The sequence below is a fragment of the Phocoena phocoena genome, chromosome X (assembly GCF_963924675.1).
Source record: "Phocoena phocoena chromosome X, mPhoPho1.1, whole genome shotgun sequence".
In the NCBI taxonomy this organism is placed as follows: Eukaryota; Metazoa; Chordata; class Mammalia; order Artiodactyla; family Phocoenidae; genus Phocoena; species Phocoena phocoena.
Window position 1 is genome coordinate 94,556,391 of NC_089240.1, and position 14,293 is coordinate 94,570,683.

The 14,293-nt window shown below is 43.4% G+C and overlaps 1 protein-coding gene across 1 annotated transcript in view; it reads right to left on the reverse strand.

Annotated features, from left to right (window-relative positions):
* TRPC5 (transient receptor potential cation channel subfamily C member 5) overlaps positions 1-14,293 on the reverse strand; it is a 136,066-nt gene that overhangs the window by 106,834 nt on the left and 14,939 nt on the right. The window contains exon 2 of the mRNA XM_065901397.1: positions 1,883-2,404. Coding sequence (XP_065757469.1) covers positions 1,883-2,404 — 522 coding nt within the window. The remainder of the gene's footprint in view (positions 1-1,882; positions 2,405-14,293) is intronic.

Below are 14,293 nucleotides of genomic sequence, written 5' to 3' on the forward strand. Positions count from 1 at the left end.
TGTTTGAAAATAAATACTTTGTCAGTTTTCAGGGGGATGAGGCCCTACAATTATGGAGTCCATCTGCTATCTAGTGAGGGAAGGAATGCAAACTTTAGTTGTATTCTGCAATATCCGTTTTTAACACTTCTATTCCCATTAACCATTTTGTCATCTGGAAGCAATTCGTATTCTAAACATACTTGCTATTTTTTTTCTTACAGTATTATAACAATTTATGTCAAGTGAAGACCACACTGAAATCATAATGTACATCATTAATGGAAACATACACATATATAAAACTGAAGAAAAGTCAATTAGACCTTATAGCAGACAACTTAACACAACTGCTACTACATATCAACAGTAGGGTGGCAAGAGAGAGGAAGGGGTAAGGGAGGGGATGGCCATTGCTGTATCTATTACCTACAGTTTTAGTACACAGAATCAGATCATATACCCTGGGTCCCCTGTGTGTAACAATAAAAATGAATAATAATAGCAGGTAATATTTATTGAATGCCTAATATATGCTGAATCTTGTGCTATGCACAAGCATATTACCTGTTTTGTTTAAACTTTATATTTCTCTAGGGAGGTAAGTACTCCTATTATCCCTATCTTTCAGAAGAGAAAAGTGAGGTCGAGTAACTTCAGCCTTAATGAAATTACTTAAAGCAAGTAGTTGCAAAAACAGGATAAGGAGACTCAGGGGTGGGTCTATCCATTTACTATCTCCCCCATGGAGCCGTTAAATCTCCATGTCGCTCTTTTGTCGTATTTTATCCCCTTCGAGGTTGCCCCAGTACTCATTTCTGCCTCGTTTCAGAGGGATAGTGTTTTTTTTTTCTTGTCTGAGAGAAAGGGACCAGGTGAGCGCACATGTGATTTGCCTCAGAGCCTGGACGCATGAAGGGATGGCGCTGCTCGTTGCCCTTCAGACAGCAAGCACTTCTCGGTTCAACCCATTTGAATCTGACTCCAGGTAGCATTGGAAGAGAGATGGAAATGGACATTAAAGTACATTTATTTTCATAATAGTCCTGTGAAATGGAGGAACTATTGTCATCTCCATTTTATGAGAAGACTAATGTCCTGAAATTTGAGGGACTTTCTTCAGGTCGTACAGCTGAAGGCTATTCCATCCTCAGTTGCTCTGGCTCCAAAGTCCCTGCTCTTTCTACCATGCTTCCTCCTTAAAGAGCTAAATGAGGCCTGCTAGAAGGCTCCCCCAAATTGTTTGATAAGATGGCATAGAACAGGGCTTCCCTGGTGGCGCAGTGGTTGAGAATCTGCCTGCCAATGCGGGGGACTCAGCCTTCTGCAGAACCACACACCCTCTGTGTGACTCCATCTTTCAAATGTATGTCTCAGCCTTCTTGCTGAGGGGTTACCAAGGACTTAGTTCTGTCAACAACTACCAACATCCAGACAGCAAGCCCTTTGTGATCACTATTGCCATGGCCCCGGTATATAGGGTAGGATCCTTTTTATGTGTTCTCAGAAGTTCTTCCTCAGAGCCTGATGTTAGTTTGTAATTATATATTCACTAATGTGATCATTTACTTACTGTCCACCACTAGCTTGTAAGCTCCGTGAAGGCAGGGTTATACTTGTTTTCTGTATCCCAAACCCCTAAAACAGTGCTAAATAAGCATTTGCTCAATGAATGTGTGCTTTCCCATCATAGAATCAGATTTTTCCCTACTTATCTGGCCATAAAGAAAATACGCAGAGGTTGTATGTGCCTTGGATAAATATGGGCCTCACTGTTTTTGAAGCCTGTCTAACCATTTGTTTGGTGGAGAGCTAAGTGGTAGGAAAATGCTGACTCTTGGTCTCCTGCTCTGGACTCTGGAGAGCTTAAGCTTCCCCAAAAGCAGAGAAGAGCTCAGCTTACCTCTTTCTGATGGTATTTGATGGCCACCTTCAGCTTGGCTAGGTCATGGTACTTTTGAGGGTCAAGCTCTTCACTGTGGTCATCTCGATGGTTGAGGATGATCTCCAGTTCCCGGGAGCTCCGAGCCTGGTCCAGCAGGTCTTTGGCAAAGAGCTTGCACTGCTGGGAGAGCTCCTCATACTCAGCCTTGAACTCATTTTCCATCTTGCTGAGCTCCTTGAGCTCCCAGCCCAGGCGGAAGGCAGTTAGGATGGGGTCCTCGCTTGATAAGGCGATGAGTGAGGGGCTTGCCAGCGCTTTATAGATGTTCAACCGGGAGCGGGAGTGGCGCAGGCTGTCTACCTCTGAACTGGACACACACTCCACACAGTTGCAGCGGATCTGGTGGGGCCGGGGGATAGTGACCCGTTTTTGGACGAGCAATTTGATGATTTCGTAGTTGTTGGTGTGGGCAGCAAGCATAATGGGAGTAATGTCCGGTGTGAACTCAGAGAACTGGGTGTCCATCATCAGAGTGGGGACCTAGGTACAAGAAAATGAAAAACACATAAAAGGGTAGGATTAAGGCTTGGAGCATAGAGCCCATCAAATGTTAATGATTCAGGAACTGGGGTCACCAGTTTTTTGGTCAATTCTTCTCCTTATCAGAATAGCTAGTTGTGAAATGCTTACTGTACACCAGGCATACAGCACTTTACATATATTTACTCATCTAATCCCCACAACAACCTCATGAGGTAAATATTCTCCCCAAATGAAGAAGCTGAGGCACACAGAGTTTAAAGAACATACCTAAGGTTACTCAGCTTTAGGTGCAGAGCCGAGATTCAAACTCAGACAATATGACTCTGGAGCTTGGCCCTTAAATTATGCCAGTTCTGTCTGAGGCACAATGAGGGGTTGTACAGAGAAGTAAAGGGCATTTTTCCTGGAATCTGGTTGGGTATATCAGACTTCTATAAATTGGTAAGTAGGAGTATGTGTTCAGTTCCAAATGAGCAGTAGAGACTGCAGAAATATTCGTTTGAAAGGCTAAAGACAACCAGTAATCTTAAAACCCATGCCACTAAATCAAGCCCTGGGGGCTGAAGAGAAGACATTCCCAATTTGTGACACTGTAACTTCAGGGGACCAAAGACCAAAGCCAGACAGTGTTCCTCCAACTTCCTGTAGATCCCAGCAAGGTAGAGAGAATCTGTTATTGTCAGGAAGAATTACTCTGTAAATGAGGACCTCCAGGCTTGAGGTTACGGATAGCGAAAAGACCTCTGATAAAACTGGTATGTTCAAGTTTCTATTTCTAAACTTTGTTCCAAGATAAATATTATGCAAATAAAGACTGGCTCACTTTCAGTTGTGGAGTTTGAACTCTGTAACAAATACACAAATAAAAAATTGACTCTTGACACTCAAAAAAATTGCTATGTCCATGATGTGACGCTTGGTGTAAATAGCAGCTATAGGTGAAAGGTATGGGGTTCTTTGGGTGTTCAGGAGCCTACAGTTCGGGGTGAGTGTGCAGACTCTGATCAATGAATTAAAAACAAATCTTTTGACTTTAAAACGTGTCCTTTGGGACACGCTACACCCAACAGAAGAATCGCAGTGTGATAGAATCTGGAGCTAGACAACAAGGAGAACTGGAATAGTCTGAAGAGTCTTCATGGAGGGGTGGAGCTGAGGATTCAAAGCATGGATAAAATTCCAGGAAACTGTGAAATATTGATCTTAATACATTTTTTAAAAAAGCTCCAAACACTCAGTTTAACTGGGGAGAACAGAACGTGGATGATGGAGATTCTCATGGAATAGACAAATACTGTTTTAATCGCTAGTTTCTTTTTACTCTTAAAAAAATTATTTTGGAAACCCACAGTTGCTGGCGAATTGACAGAAGGATGAGCTACAGTTTTCATCATCTTTGCCTCCTTCCCATCTTGGATGAGGGATTCCCAAGCAGGGAAGTGGCCAGAAAACAGGGAGTGGGAAAAAGGCAGAGGAGAAGAAAGTGGAGAAGTTTGCAAGAAATCTGTTTCCTTCACGGGGTGGTTACATCAGCCTCTGAATAGTTCAGAGTTCACTACACATTGGTCATCAATTGCTTGGATGGAGCAGCGAGTAAACATTGTTAAACATTTAGAGGGAGCAGCTACAAACAAGCAGCAGGAAGTCAGCAAGTGACTCATAAAGTAAATCGGACACAGGAAAGAATAATCTCAGAAATTAACATAAACCTGCAGGCTAAGGAAGAAGTAGGTCTGAGTGGGCCTGGTAATGAACATAAACACAACAACCGGCATAAAGCCTAGAGGTGGGAGAGATGGCAAGTGAACAATGTATCATAGCCCGCCTGGGAAGAAAGGAGCTCAGATCCGGAATCTGCCCCTCCTCGGTGGGCAGGAGCATTTCTTGATCTCTGTCATGATCTAGAGGCGGAGGTGGTGGGTGGAGGGAAGATGGCTTATGGCACAGGGTTCCCTGGGTTAGACTGGAGGTACATGTCTGCTCCCTACCATAATGCTCTTCCTGTCCACTCTCTCTACCCACTTCCTTGCTCTTTCTTTTCCTACTCTTTCTTTCTTCTCCTCTATGTCAATGCTGACAGACCTGTCCAAGACACACAATGGTACTCGTGAATAATGCTCAGCCCCATTTGTGTCATGGAGCTGAAAGGTTGCTGTCTATGCCTAGAGTATGACATGCTTTCCAGAGCCATCTGATTCTGTTGTCTTTGACTTGGTGCTCGACAAGGAGCCTCTGATTCTCCATTTGTCTTTCTGGATACATGACACCAGAGAGTAAATCTTTTCAAAAGAAACTGGTCGGCAGTGCCCAACCATGTCCTCCTACCAAGACCACCTTTTCTCTTCCAGTCAGCCGTATCATTCACAGATTACCACACCCACCTCATTCACTGCTCTCTGTATGTATATCCTTGTGGCATATCCTGTGTGGATCCCCGCTTCACTGCCACTGAAGGGCCACTGTAAGCCCTGACTTCTTCCGTAGATCTCCCCTTAACCTGATCCCACCCCTTACTGACCACCCAGATGTTGTGGGCACTAGGTTATATCCAAGATGTCACTCTTCTGATGCAGGCTTATATTAGTTTCTAATTATTCGATATAGGTATTTCTTGCTTCTTCAGTCAGGCTGTGAGCTCTCTGAAGGCAGAGTTGTCTTAGTCCGCTCTTGTTTTCCCCATAGCCTCTAGCACAGTGCTAGACACACAGCAGGCACTCAGCTAAAAGGAATTGGTTTTTATTCTCAAATTAAGATGCTGGCTCTTGTTTAGAAGCCTGGATCCACACAGCTGGAGTCCGTGTGAGCTAGTGTCCTTGGGTCTTTCCTTTCCATGTCTAGCTGAGAAGGTAGACATTCTAAGACTCTCAGGAAGGTTAGCAAATGGTCTCGATAGGGAATACCTTGAGGTCACAAAGACCCAGGACAGTCCCTGCTTGTCATGTCCACAGTGCTATTGCACCAAGATGGGGACTCTGACCCAAAGACGACATATTTCTACTCCTCTTCCCCCTCTGCTGCTTCTCCTCATCCTGCTGCTCTTCCCTTCCTAGACTGTGCAGGGACCATGGACTCTCATCAGGACAGCCATGGCAAAGAAAGAGTCTATCATTAGGGTCAGACGTTTCTGATAATAATCAGGACTTTGTAATATGGTCTACAACAGGGTCCAAACAGATAACAGGTCACAGAAATAAAAGCTACATGTGGGGACATATGCATAATTTGGATGAGTAAATGGTAGGCGTTGGTGAGCTGTGGAGCACATACCGTCTCAAAGGGCGCATCTGCTGCTCAGCCCCTTGTTGTGACCAAATTGTTGTTATGTGCATGAATGAGGACCCAGTGTTGTCATCTTTCAAGAAAAGTCAGAAATATGGATTTGGAGGTAGAATTTCCTAACGTCTTCAATGTTGGCTCAAAAGAGTTAAAGATAGTGTGCCTGCCAAACAAAGTATATATATGAGGCGATTGAGGCTTGAGTGGGCCACTGTGTGACCTTTGAACTAGCACAGAAGTTGCTAGGAGGAATGGGAGAGGAAGCTGGACATTTAGGCAGGGGCCAGATAATAAAAGGCCTCATATGCCATGAGAAGGAACTTAATGTGATCTGTTGGCCATAGGGAGCCACTGAAGAATTTTAACCAGGAGAGTAGTGTGGTTGAACAAGTGTTTTACAAAGATCAGTTTGGCCAAAGTGTGGAGAATTGGCAGTGGTATATGTGCTGATAAATGTTTAACAAGCAGCTTTCCATTAAACAAAACAAAACAAAAACAAAAACCTTGATTCGTAGTGTTTGCCAATTTCTGTGGTGTAAATACTCCCACTGTGGCCAATTTCAAGCTACCAATATGACATCCTGGAACACAGAGTTGGGAAGAGATGCACACAACCAGTTCTCACCAGGTGGTGTAAGCCAGCTCCAGCACACCATTGGATGAGTTTCAGAAAGATAAAACTACTTAAAAGATATCAATAGTCCAGGTGAAAAGATGGCAAGATCTTAAACTAGACAATGATTCTAGAGATAGAAAGGAACAGATTTAAGACATTCATTGGATGTGTCAGGTAGTACTGCGGGGAGAAGAAATCAAGGATGTCAGGTTTCTGCATTGCATGCCTGATTAAATGGTGGTGTCACCGTTGGAGATAGTGAATACAGGAGGAAGAGCAGGTTTAGGGTTTAAAAGAAGTTCAATTTTAGACATGTTGAGTTTGAAGTACCTATTGGGAGAGTAGCAGGAAATTGTATAACTCTAGCATGAATGTTGAAGGAAAAAGGTCAGGGCTGGCTGAAAATGTATCGATAGATGTGACAGTCTTTAGCCTATAACAGTAGGTTGAAACCAAGAGGGTGTACGGGGTCAGCCTCTGCCCACCTTGGCTCCCACACGCTCTGCCTCAAGGACTCAGCCCTGCCCCAGTTTCCAGAGCAATCAAGGCTTGAGGTAGGAAGTACCCAAATGACCAGCCTCAGCCTCCCCCATTCCAAATTCCAGTCTTTAAGGCTCTGCATTAGGGTACTTTCCCCTTTTGAATAGTTTCTGAATTCCAGCTTCTTCCCTACCTGTGCCCTGGTTCATAAAACAAGATTTCTCCCTGGATCCCTAGTCTTGAGTTTCTGTTCACACAACTGGCCTAACAGCCCAGGTCTAGTATGTTTTCTGGATTGTCCATGCCTTTGATTATCTTTGAGTTGTTTTACAACTCTGCAAATTGTAATGAAAATATTTCTTGCCTGGCAAAATGCGATTGATTTGTGCATCTGTATGCAAATTTCTTTGCATCTATTTGTAAATTTCTTTCAGCATTCCTGATGGCCTATATCAAGGGTTAGCAAGCTTTTTCAGTAAAAGGCTAGATGGTAAATATGTTACGCTTTGTGGACCTTACAATGCTGCCACTGTAGCAAGAAAGCAGTCAAAGGCAATATGAAAAGGAATGGGTGTGGCTGTACTCCATTAAAAATTTATTCACAAAAACAGGTGACAGGCTGGATTTGGTTTGCAGGTCATAGTTTGCAGACTTCTGGCCTCCTGGTTTCCTCACTAATTAATGAATGAAATAAAATATTAGACATGTATCCACTTGTGTTAACTTTAAATTTGTAAGAGGATCAGGATTTAACTTTTTTATTTTTTGTATTTTTTTAATTTTTTGAGGTATGCGGGTCTCTCACCGCTGTGGCCTCTCCTGTTTCGGAGCACAGGCTCCGGACGTGCAGGCCCAGTGGCCATGGCTCACGGGCCCAGCCGCTCCGCGGCATGCGGGATCCTCCCGGACCGGAGCATGAACCCGCGTCCCCTGCATCGGCAGGCGGACTCTCAACCACTGCGCCACCAGGGAAGCCCACTTTTTTATTTTTAAATTATCCTTCAACAGCCATTTTGTGTTCAGATCGAGGACAGGTGGCAAACTGAATTTTATTCTTTTCTTATCAAGTTTTGCCTTCGCTTTGAACTCCAAAATTATACTGAACGATCTGAGCTTCCCATTAAAAATCATGTGTTTTTAAAAGGTAAAAAAGGGTGGGGGTGGGCTTCCCTGGTGGTGCAGTGGTTGAGAGTCCGCCTGCCGATGCAGGGGACGCGGGTTCGTGTCCCGGTCCGGGAGGATCCCGCATGCCGTGGAGCGGCTGGGCCCGTGAGCCATGGCCACTGAGCCTGCGCGTCCGGAGCCTGTGCTCCGCAACGGGAGAGGCCACAACAGTGAGAGGCCCGCGTACCGCTAAAAAAAAAAAAAAAAAAAAGGGTGAGGGTAGGGGGAGAAAAGGGAATGAAATCAACACACCAATAAATTAGATTTGGTTCATATTATCTACAACTGTACTTCTAAACAAACCTGGTACATGAACCGGCTTGATTGAATTTTTAAATTTGAAATGATGTGGGCTTAGTGCATGGCCACTAAAGAAGTTACATTGCCTGCCTCTTCCTGGGGCTTTGCATTCAGGCCTTAATGAGTTTGCTCCTGGATCTGCCCTAGGTCTCCCTGTTGAAAAGCTGGCCTTATATGCTAGGATCCTTTTGGATTAATGAAAATGAGACAGAGTCACTCGGCTCAGAGCTCATTGCATAAAACACCTGCAGTACAGTGAACACTGAGCGAAAGCCCGCTTCTTCATATTTTCAGCTAAATTCCATTGCTAGAGGACACAACAGAGGAACAGATGATGCGCTACTTCCACTCCCAGGACTGGCTAGGGCTTTTGCAAGGTTACTGTTCTCAAGGGGCCCGAATGATACATTCATTTCCGTTAACCTCATCACTGGACACAATCTGCTAATTGGAATTCTCCTGAACCCTGTTGTTACCAGCTTTAGGCAGAGGCACTTGCTGGAGTTTATCACAGGCTTCTGAAATTAAGCCCCCCATTTGTAATTAATGGGCAGACCCTTATCAGGAGCCACCTCATTCATACCCACAATGCTGTCTGGTCATAGGCTGAACCTCTCCGAGTGGTACTTCCTCACACAGCTAGCCTGATAGCATCACGTTGGAGATGAATCTCCCATCTTGTGCCAAGATTTAGTGAAATTTCAATACCTCTTTTCCACCTACTGGGTCTCCTCTTCCCCACCCTAACATGCCAGATAAAAATCAATGTTCAGTCTTTTTCATCAGTCCAAGGGACTGTTGCAAATGAATTTCATTTCTCTGTATTACTCAGAAGTGAAGAACACTAGCATCTAATCATGTCACATGACTGGCTGCCCACTCTGCTGTACCCACAAGGTCAGTTAGCTAGTAGTGGTGCATGAGATACTTTGGAGCAGCCATTGGTGTCAGATGGGAAATAATTTGTTTCCCAGACTATGGTAAAAAGAGAACCATTATAATCAGGATTCCCTGGATCATCTCAGCTGATTTCAAGGTCAAAGTGTATATAATTTAGATTGGAAGACTAAAATGGACAGAACTTATTTGTGGGCAATGTCACAGAACGCACCTGATGTTTTAAAAAAGTCAATATTTACATGTAAAAATAAATAATGTATGTAACAATGGCCAGCATTAGCCTGATTAGCAGGGGTGAATATAATACAAATGGCTACTGGTTATTGAGCACTTTCCATATGCTAGGCATCATGCTGGAGTATCTCATTTAGTCCTCACCATGGCTCCGTGCTATAGGCGTAATAATTAGCCACACTTTACACCTGAGGCAACTCAGCCATAGAGAAGCTTAGTGCCTTGTCCAAGGTCACATGGCTAGGAAGTAGGGTGACCAGAACTTGAACCCAGGCAGTTTGGCTCCAAAGCCTGTCCTGTTAACCACTATACTACTTCACCCCCAACCAACAAAAGACCAACCATTTGATTTATTACATCAACAAACAAATCTACAGTCCCAACATTGGATATTCAGACATATTAAATCGCAGGTTATACTGGATATTAATTAACCTCATCAGGTAATGTTCTACCTTAAACCCAGATAAGTATTATATAGTATTGCTCAAGGTTTGGGAGCCCACAAAACTATTCTTGATTTCTCATCAGATGGGGGCTTTTAATTTTTCAAAAGACAGCAGCTAAATCTATGAAAAAATAATACATAGCTAACTCCATAGGTTGTGAGGGTTTATAATTTCAGAGTTCTAGTTGTAGGAAACCTGGAAAGCCATCTTTCTCAAATCTAGATTGTCACAAAGAATTAAATGAACCATTCCATACATTTTCTTTTGCAAAATACGGGTTATAATGAATGGTGAGGGCATCAACTCCAAAAGTAAGGTGAGTGTTTGGATGGTTATTAGAAATAACAGAAGAGGTAAAAGAAACCAAGGTAGGAAGGGGATACGTTACGGGTAGCTTGTAGGGAGCCAACCCTCTCTGAAGGATCCCTTTGTACTGTTAAGATATGCCATTTCCCAGGAAATTGTGAAAATGATGCAATGAGTTGAAAAACAATAAACCAGAGGATATAGGTTATTACGGAGATGGGAAAAATGTCAGAAGTAAAGGTCTGGTCGTTGTGTCTCTAGGGCTGCACAGAGGAATGGAGCCCCAGTGTGCCAATGTGAGTGTAGTTAGCTTTGCAGGTAGCCCTCTGGTGGAGCTTGAAACATATAGCTGTTTAGGAAAGCCATTGTTCTTGATTCATTTTTTTATAGGTCATCATGTAATTTTTAAATTAAATTTCTCTTGTAGATTGCTGTACTGGAAAGAGGATGCTGCCAAGCTGATATAGAGTTTCCCATGTCACTGCTTATCACCTGACTAGTGGGAGTTTGATAAAGATTTCTGGAAAGCGCTGAGAACCCAGGTGCAGAAACCTTGGTGATCCAACCAGGGCACAGGACCATGTGAGGGCTAGGGTAACCAGATTGACATCAGATATATCGCAGGATTCAATACAAATAAAGGTCTATTATTGTATACTTTTTCCAGTGGGTAACAATCTTGATAGGAGCACATTTGCCAGCAACACAAAATCAGAATGAACAAAGAGGGTCTTTCATGCAAAAAGAGGAGTCGGGAACCTGTCTTTTGTTTTAAGTAGTTCATAGCCATAGAATTGAAAAGTATGTTCATTGCCGTAAATTGAAAATTGGTAGATATCACCAGGAGACCCGGTTTAGGCCTAGAAGAGCTTGAGTGATACAGATTAAGCTCAGCTGGTTCTCAGAGTGTAAAGGATTATAAAAGGGTAATTTTCACCATTATTCTCAAAAGCTGTGTGGGATAAACGTGAATAAAGAAAATGACCTAAAGTCAGCTAGTGGTAGGTAAGAGACATTTTAGAAAGGTATAAAGAAAACCAGACCAGAAATCTAGAAGCAGAATTCATGTTAAATAATGTCAAGAGTATTCCCTTTGCCAATCATGATTTTCATTTCATGCTCCGTATACATGCCAAATGATGTTTTGTTTTAAAGTTGCTCAGTTTATATGCAGGCATCGGACTGAAGCGTTATATGATTGGAGGACGAGCTTGAGAGAGGAGACTGTGTCACATTCATGAAGTAATTATTGAGCCCCACCTTCCTGCTTCTCTCAGTTATCCACATCCGAGGCAAGCCAGGCAACTGGCACCAACCTCCGGAAGTAGAATACTACCTACCGCTCAACAGCTATTTATTTATTTATTTTATTCTTTAAACACAATTAAAAATTGTTAGACATTTTTTTCTTACTAGTTATCTATTTTATACATATTAGTTAGTGTATATATGTCAATCCCAATCTCCCAATTCATCCCACCCACCCCTTTCCCCCCCTTGGTGTCCATATGTTTGTTCTCTACATCTGTGTCTCTATTTCTGCCTTGCAAACAGGTTCATCTGTACCATTTTTCTAGATTTCCCATATATGTGTTAGTATACAATATTTTTTTTTCTTTCTGACTTACTTCACTCTGTATGACAGTCTCTAGGTCCATCCACGTCTCTACAAATGACCCAATTTCGTTCCTTTTTATGGCTGAGTAATATTCCATTGTATATATTGTACCACATCTTCTTTATCCATTCGTCTGTTGATGGGCATTTAGGTTGCTTCCATGACCTGGCTATCGTAAATAGTGCTGCAGTGAACAATGGGGTGCATGTGTCTTTTTGAATTATGGTCTTCTCTGGGTATATGCCCAGTAGTGGGATTGTCAACAGCTATTTAAAATGTGGGCATAGTCCCTGAGGAGGGAGGAAGTTAATTTTTCTTTACATGACTATCCTTGATCTTTTCAGCAAAGGAAACATTATAAGGTCATCAACTATCTTCCATTTTCCAAGTCTCCAAATAGAGGTAAAGCATCTATCTGCAGGGTTGAATTTTGCATATCTGGCCTTGCTGGTTGCCAGAAACATCTCTAGACATTGCCAAACGGTCCTCCTGGGGTGCAAAATTGCCCACAGTTTAGAGCCATTAAAGTAGAATGTAAAGCAGAGGCTTGGTTACACGGCAGCAAGGCAAGGGCTCAGGCACAGCTACCAAAAATACAAGATTCAGAGGGGACCAGCAACTTAGCTGACTGGGTACTGAAGTGCTGAGCCGCTGGCCTCCAGTTCTGAGAGTCTCTGTGACTAGGAACAGGATTAGTCCCAGAGCCTGTACTAGAAGAGTCACCCATGGGAATGAAGGGTCTTCATCTGGGGGTGGTGGTACTGAAGGGCTACAGTGGCAGGAAACTGGGCAGGTCATTATGGAGATGACCTTTCCATGGCGTGGTGCTATGATTCTATTATCTTCAGCACCACTGAAAAGGGATCAAGGCACATGCATCTCATGGAAGTAACATAGCTCCCTTGGTTATCATCAGAATGGAAACTCCATGAGTTATGGATGTTTTGGGAAAACGTGAGACAAACCGACAATGAACACTCATGGCAGGAAACTTGTTTTATTGGTTGGTACTGTTGGAGGCACCTTGGGGGAATTTTGTATTTAGGTTCTTTCTTCTTGAAATCTCTACCCGGAATTTCTGAGTGGCTTCTCTCAGAAACACCCATGCAACAATGAGCCCCTTGCTCTGCAGCAGGGCTTGGCTAGAGCTGGGAAGCCTTTGAGAAAAGAAGCTTGAGCCTGGATAATGCCAAGAAGCTTAAGCTGAACTAGCACAGACATCTCAGCAGGACTCTTTCTTCTTTAGCGGAAAAGCAGGCACCATGACAGCACACATCATAATGAGAAGTTGATTCTTTGGTATTCAACGGCCAGGATTAAATTCCTGGGTCATAGTAATAAATGGGGGCATATTTAAAAAAGAATACGTAACTTTTGATTGACAGGAAAAGTAGTTTAAATCATTTTGTGATTGAAACCGTGACTATCACGTGGACATCATCAAGTGCAAGCAAGATTTTTTTCCAAACACAGTCTTTGACAAAGTTTACTAATATCCATGTAATGTAATGCATTTACTCATATATTTTCCCTCTATTACATTTCGAGAGGAAAAACTTAAGAAAAATGCCCCCCCATAATTTCTCCCTCTTTCACACATTACTTTTAATTGTATTCCTTTGAACTGGCAGCTGTGTTGTCAATCGTGCCTTCTGGAGCGGATTGCCTTTTGTTCTTGTCAGAACAGACCGAGTGTTAAAGGAAAGGAGAAGCAGCTTGGTTGCCTCTGGCTGGAGATGGGAGAAGGGAGAGCTACTCTGGGTTTCTAACCCTACTGCTACTGCCTCTTGCCTCTTTTTCTCCCAGTATGCTTGCATGCTAAGTGTGGGCTGCTATCTTCCCTTGAGAACAGTAAGCTATGTGCTGCTCTCTGCTGAATTAGGAAAGCATCAGCTGTCTTGTCCTTATTTCCCTGAAGTCAAACATGCCCCACATCTGAAACTTGGAAAGGCAAAGATATTTTCAACGTAAATATGACCTTTCAGGGCTTCCCTGGTGGCGCAGTGGTTGACAGTCCGCCTGCCGATGCAGGGGACACGGGTTCGTGCCCCGGTCCGGGAAGATCCCACATGCCGCGGAGGGGCTGGGCCCGTGAGCCATGGCCGCTGAGCCTGCGCGTCCGGAGCCTGTGCTCCACAACGGGAGAGGCCGCAACAGTGAGAGACCCGCGTACCGCAAAAACAAAAAACCTTTCAACCACTTGCAAAACATTTCCCTCTCTTTGAAAGACACATGTAACCAGATACCTTAGTGCTGCAAGGAAGTCTTTTCCTCTGTAGCACCTTTTCAGGAATTCAGGCCAGGGCTAATGGAAAGGAGGCCTTGGAAGGGACAGAGTTCCAAACTAAATTCACTACTGCTTAATTTTCTCCTTCATATTCAGTCAATAGGGGTTAAGAATCTCAAAGAGTGACGAAAAGTTGCAAGAGTGGCAGTGATCAAGGCTCCCAGATGCTTGGTTATTCTACCCCCGATTTCTACCTGGGGAGGAAACAGCACTCAGCTCTTAGAGGGCTTCGTAGACACAGGGGATTGTTTGTCTA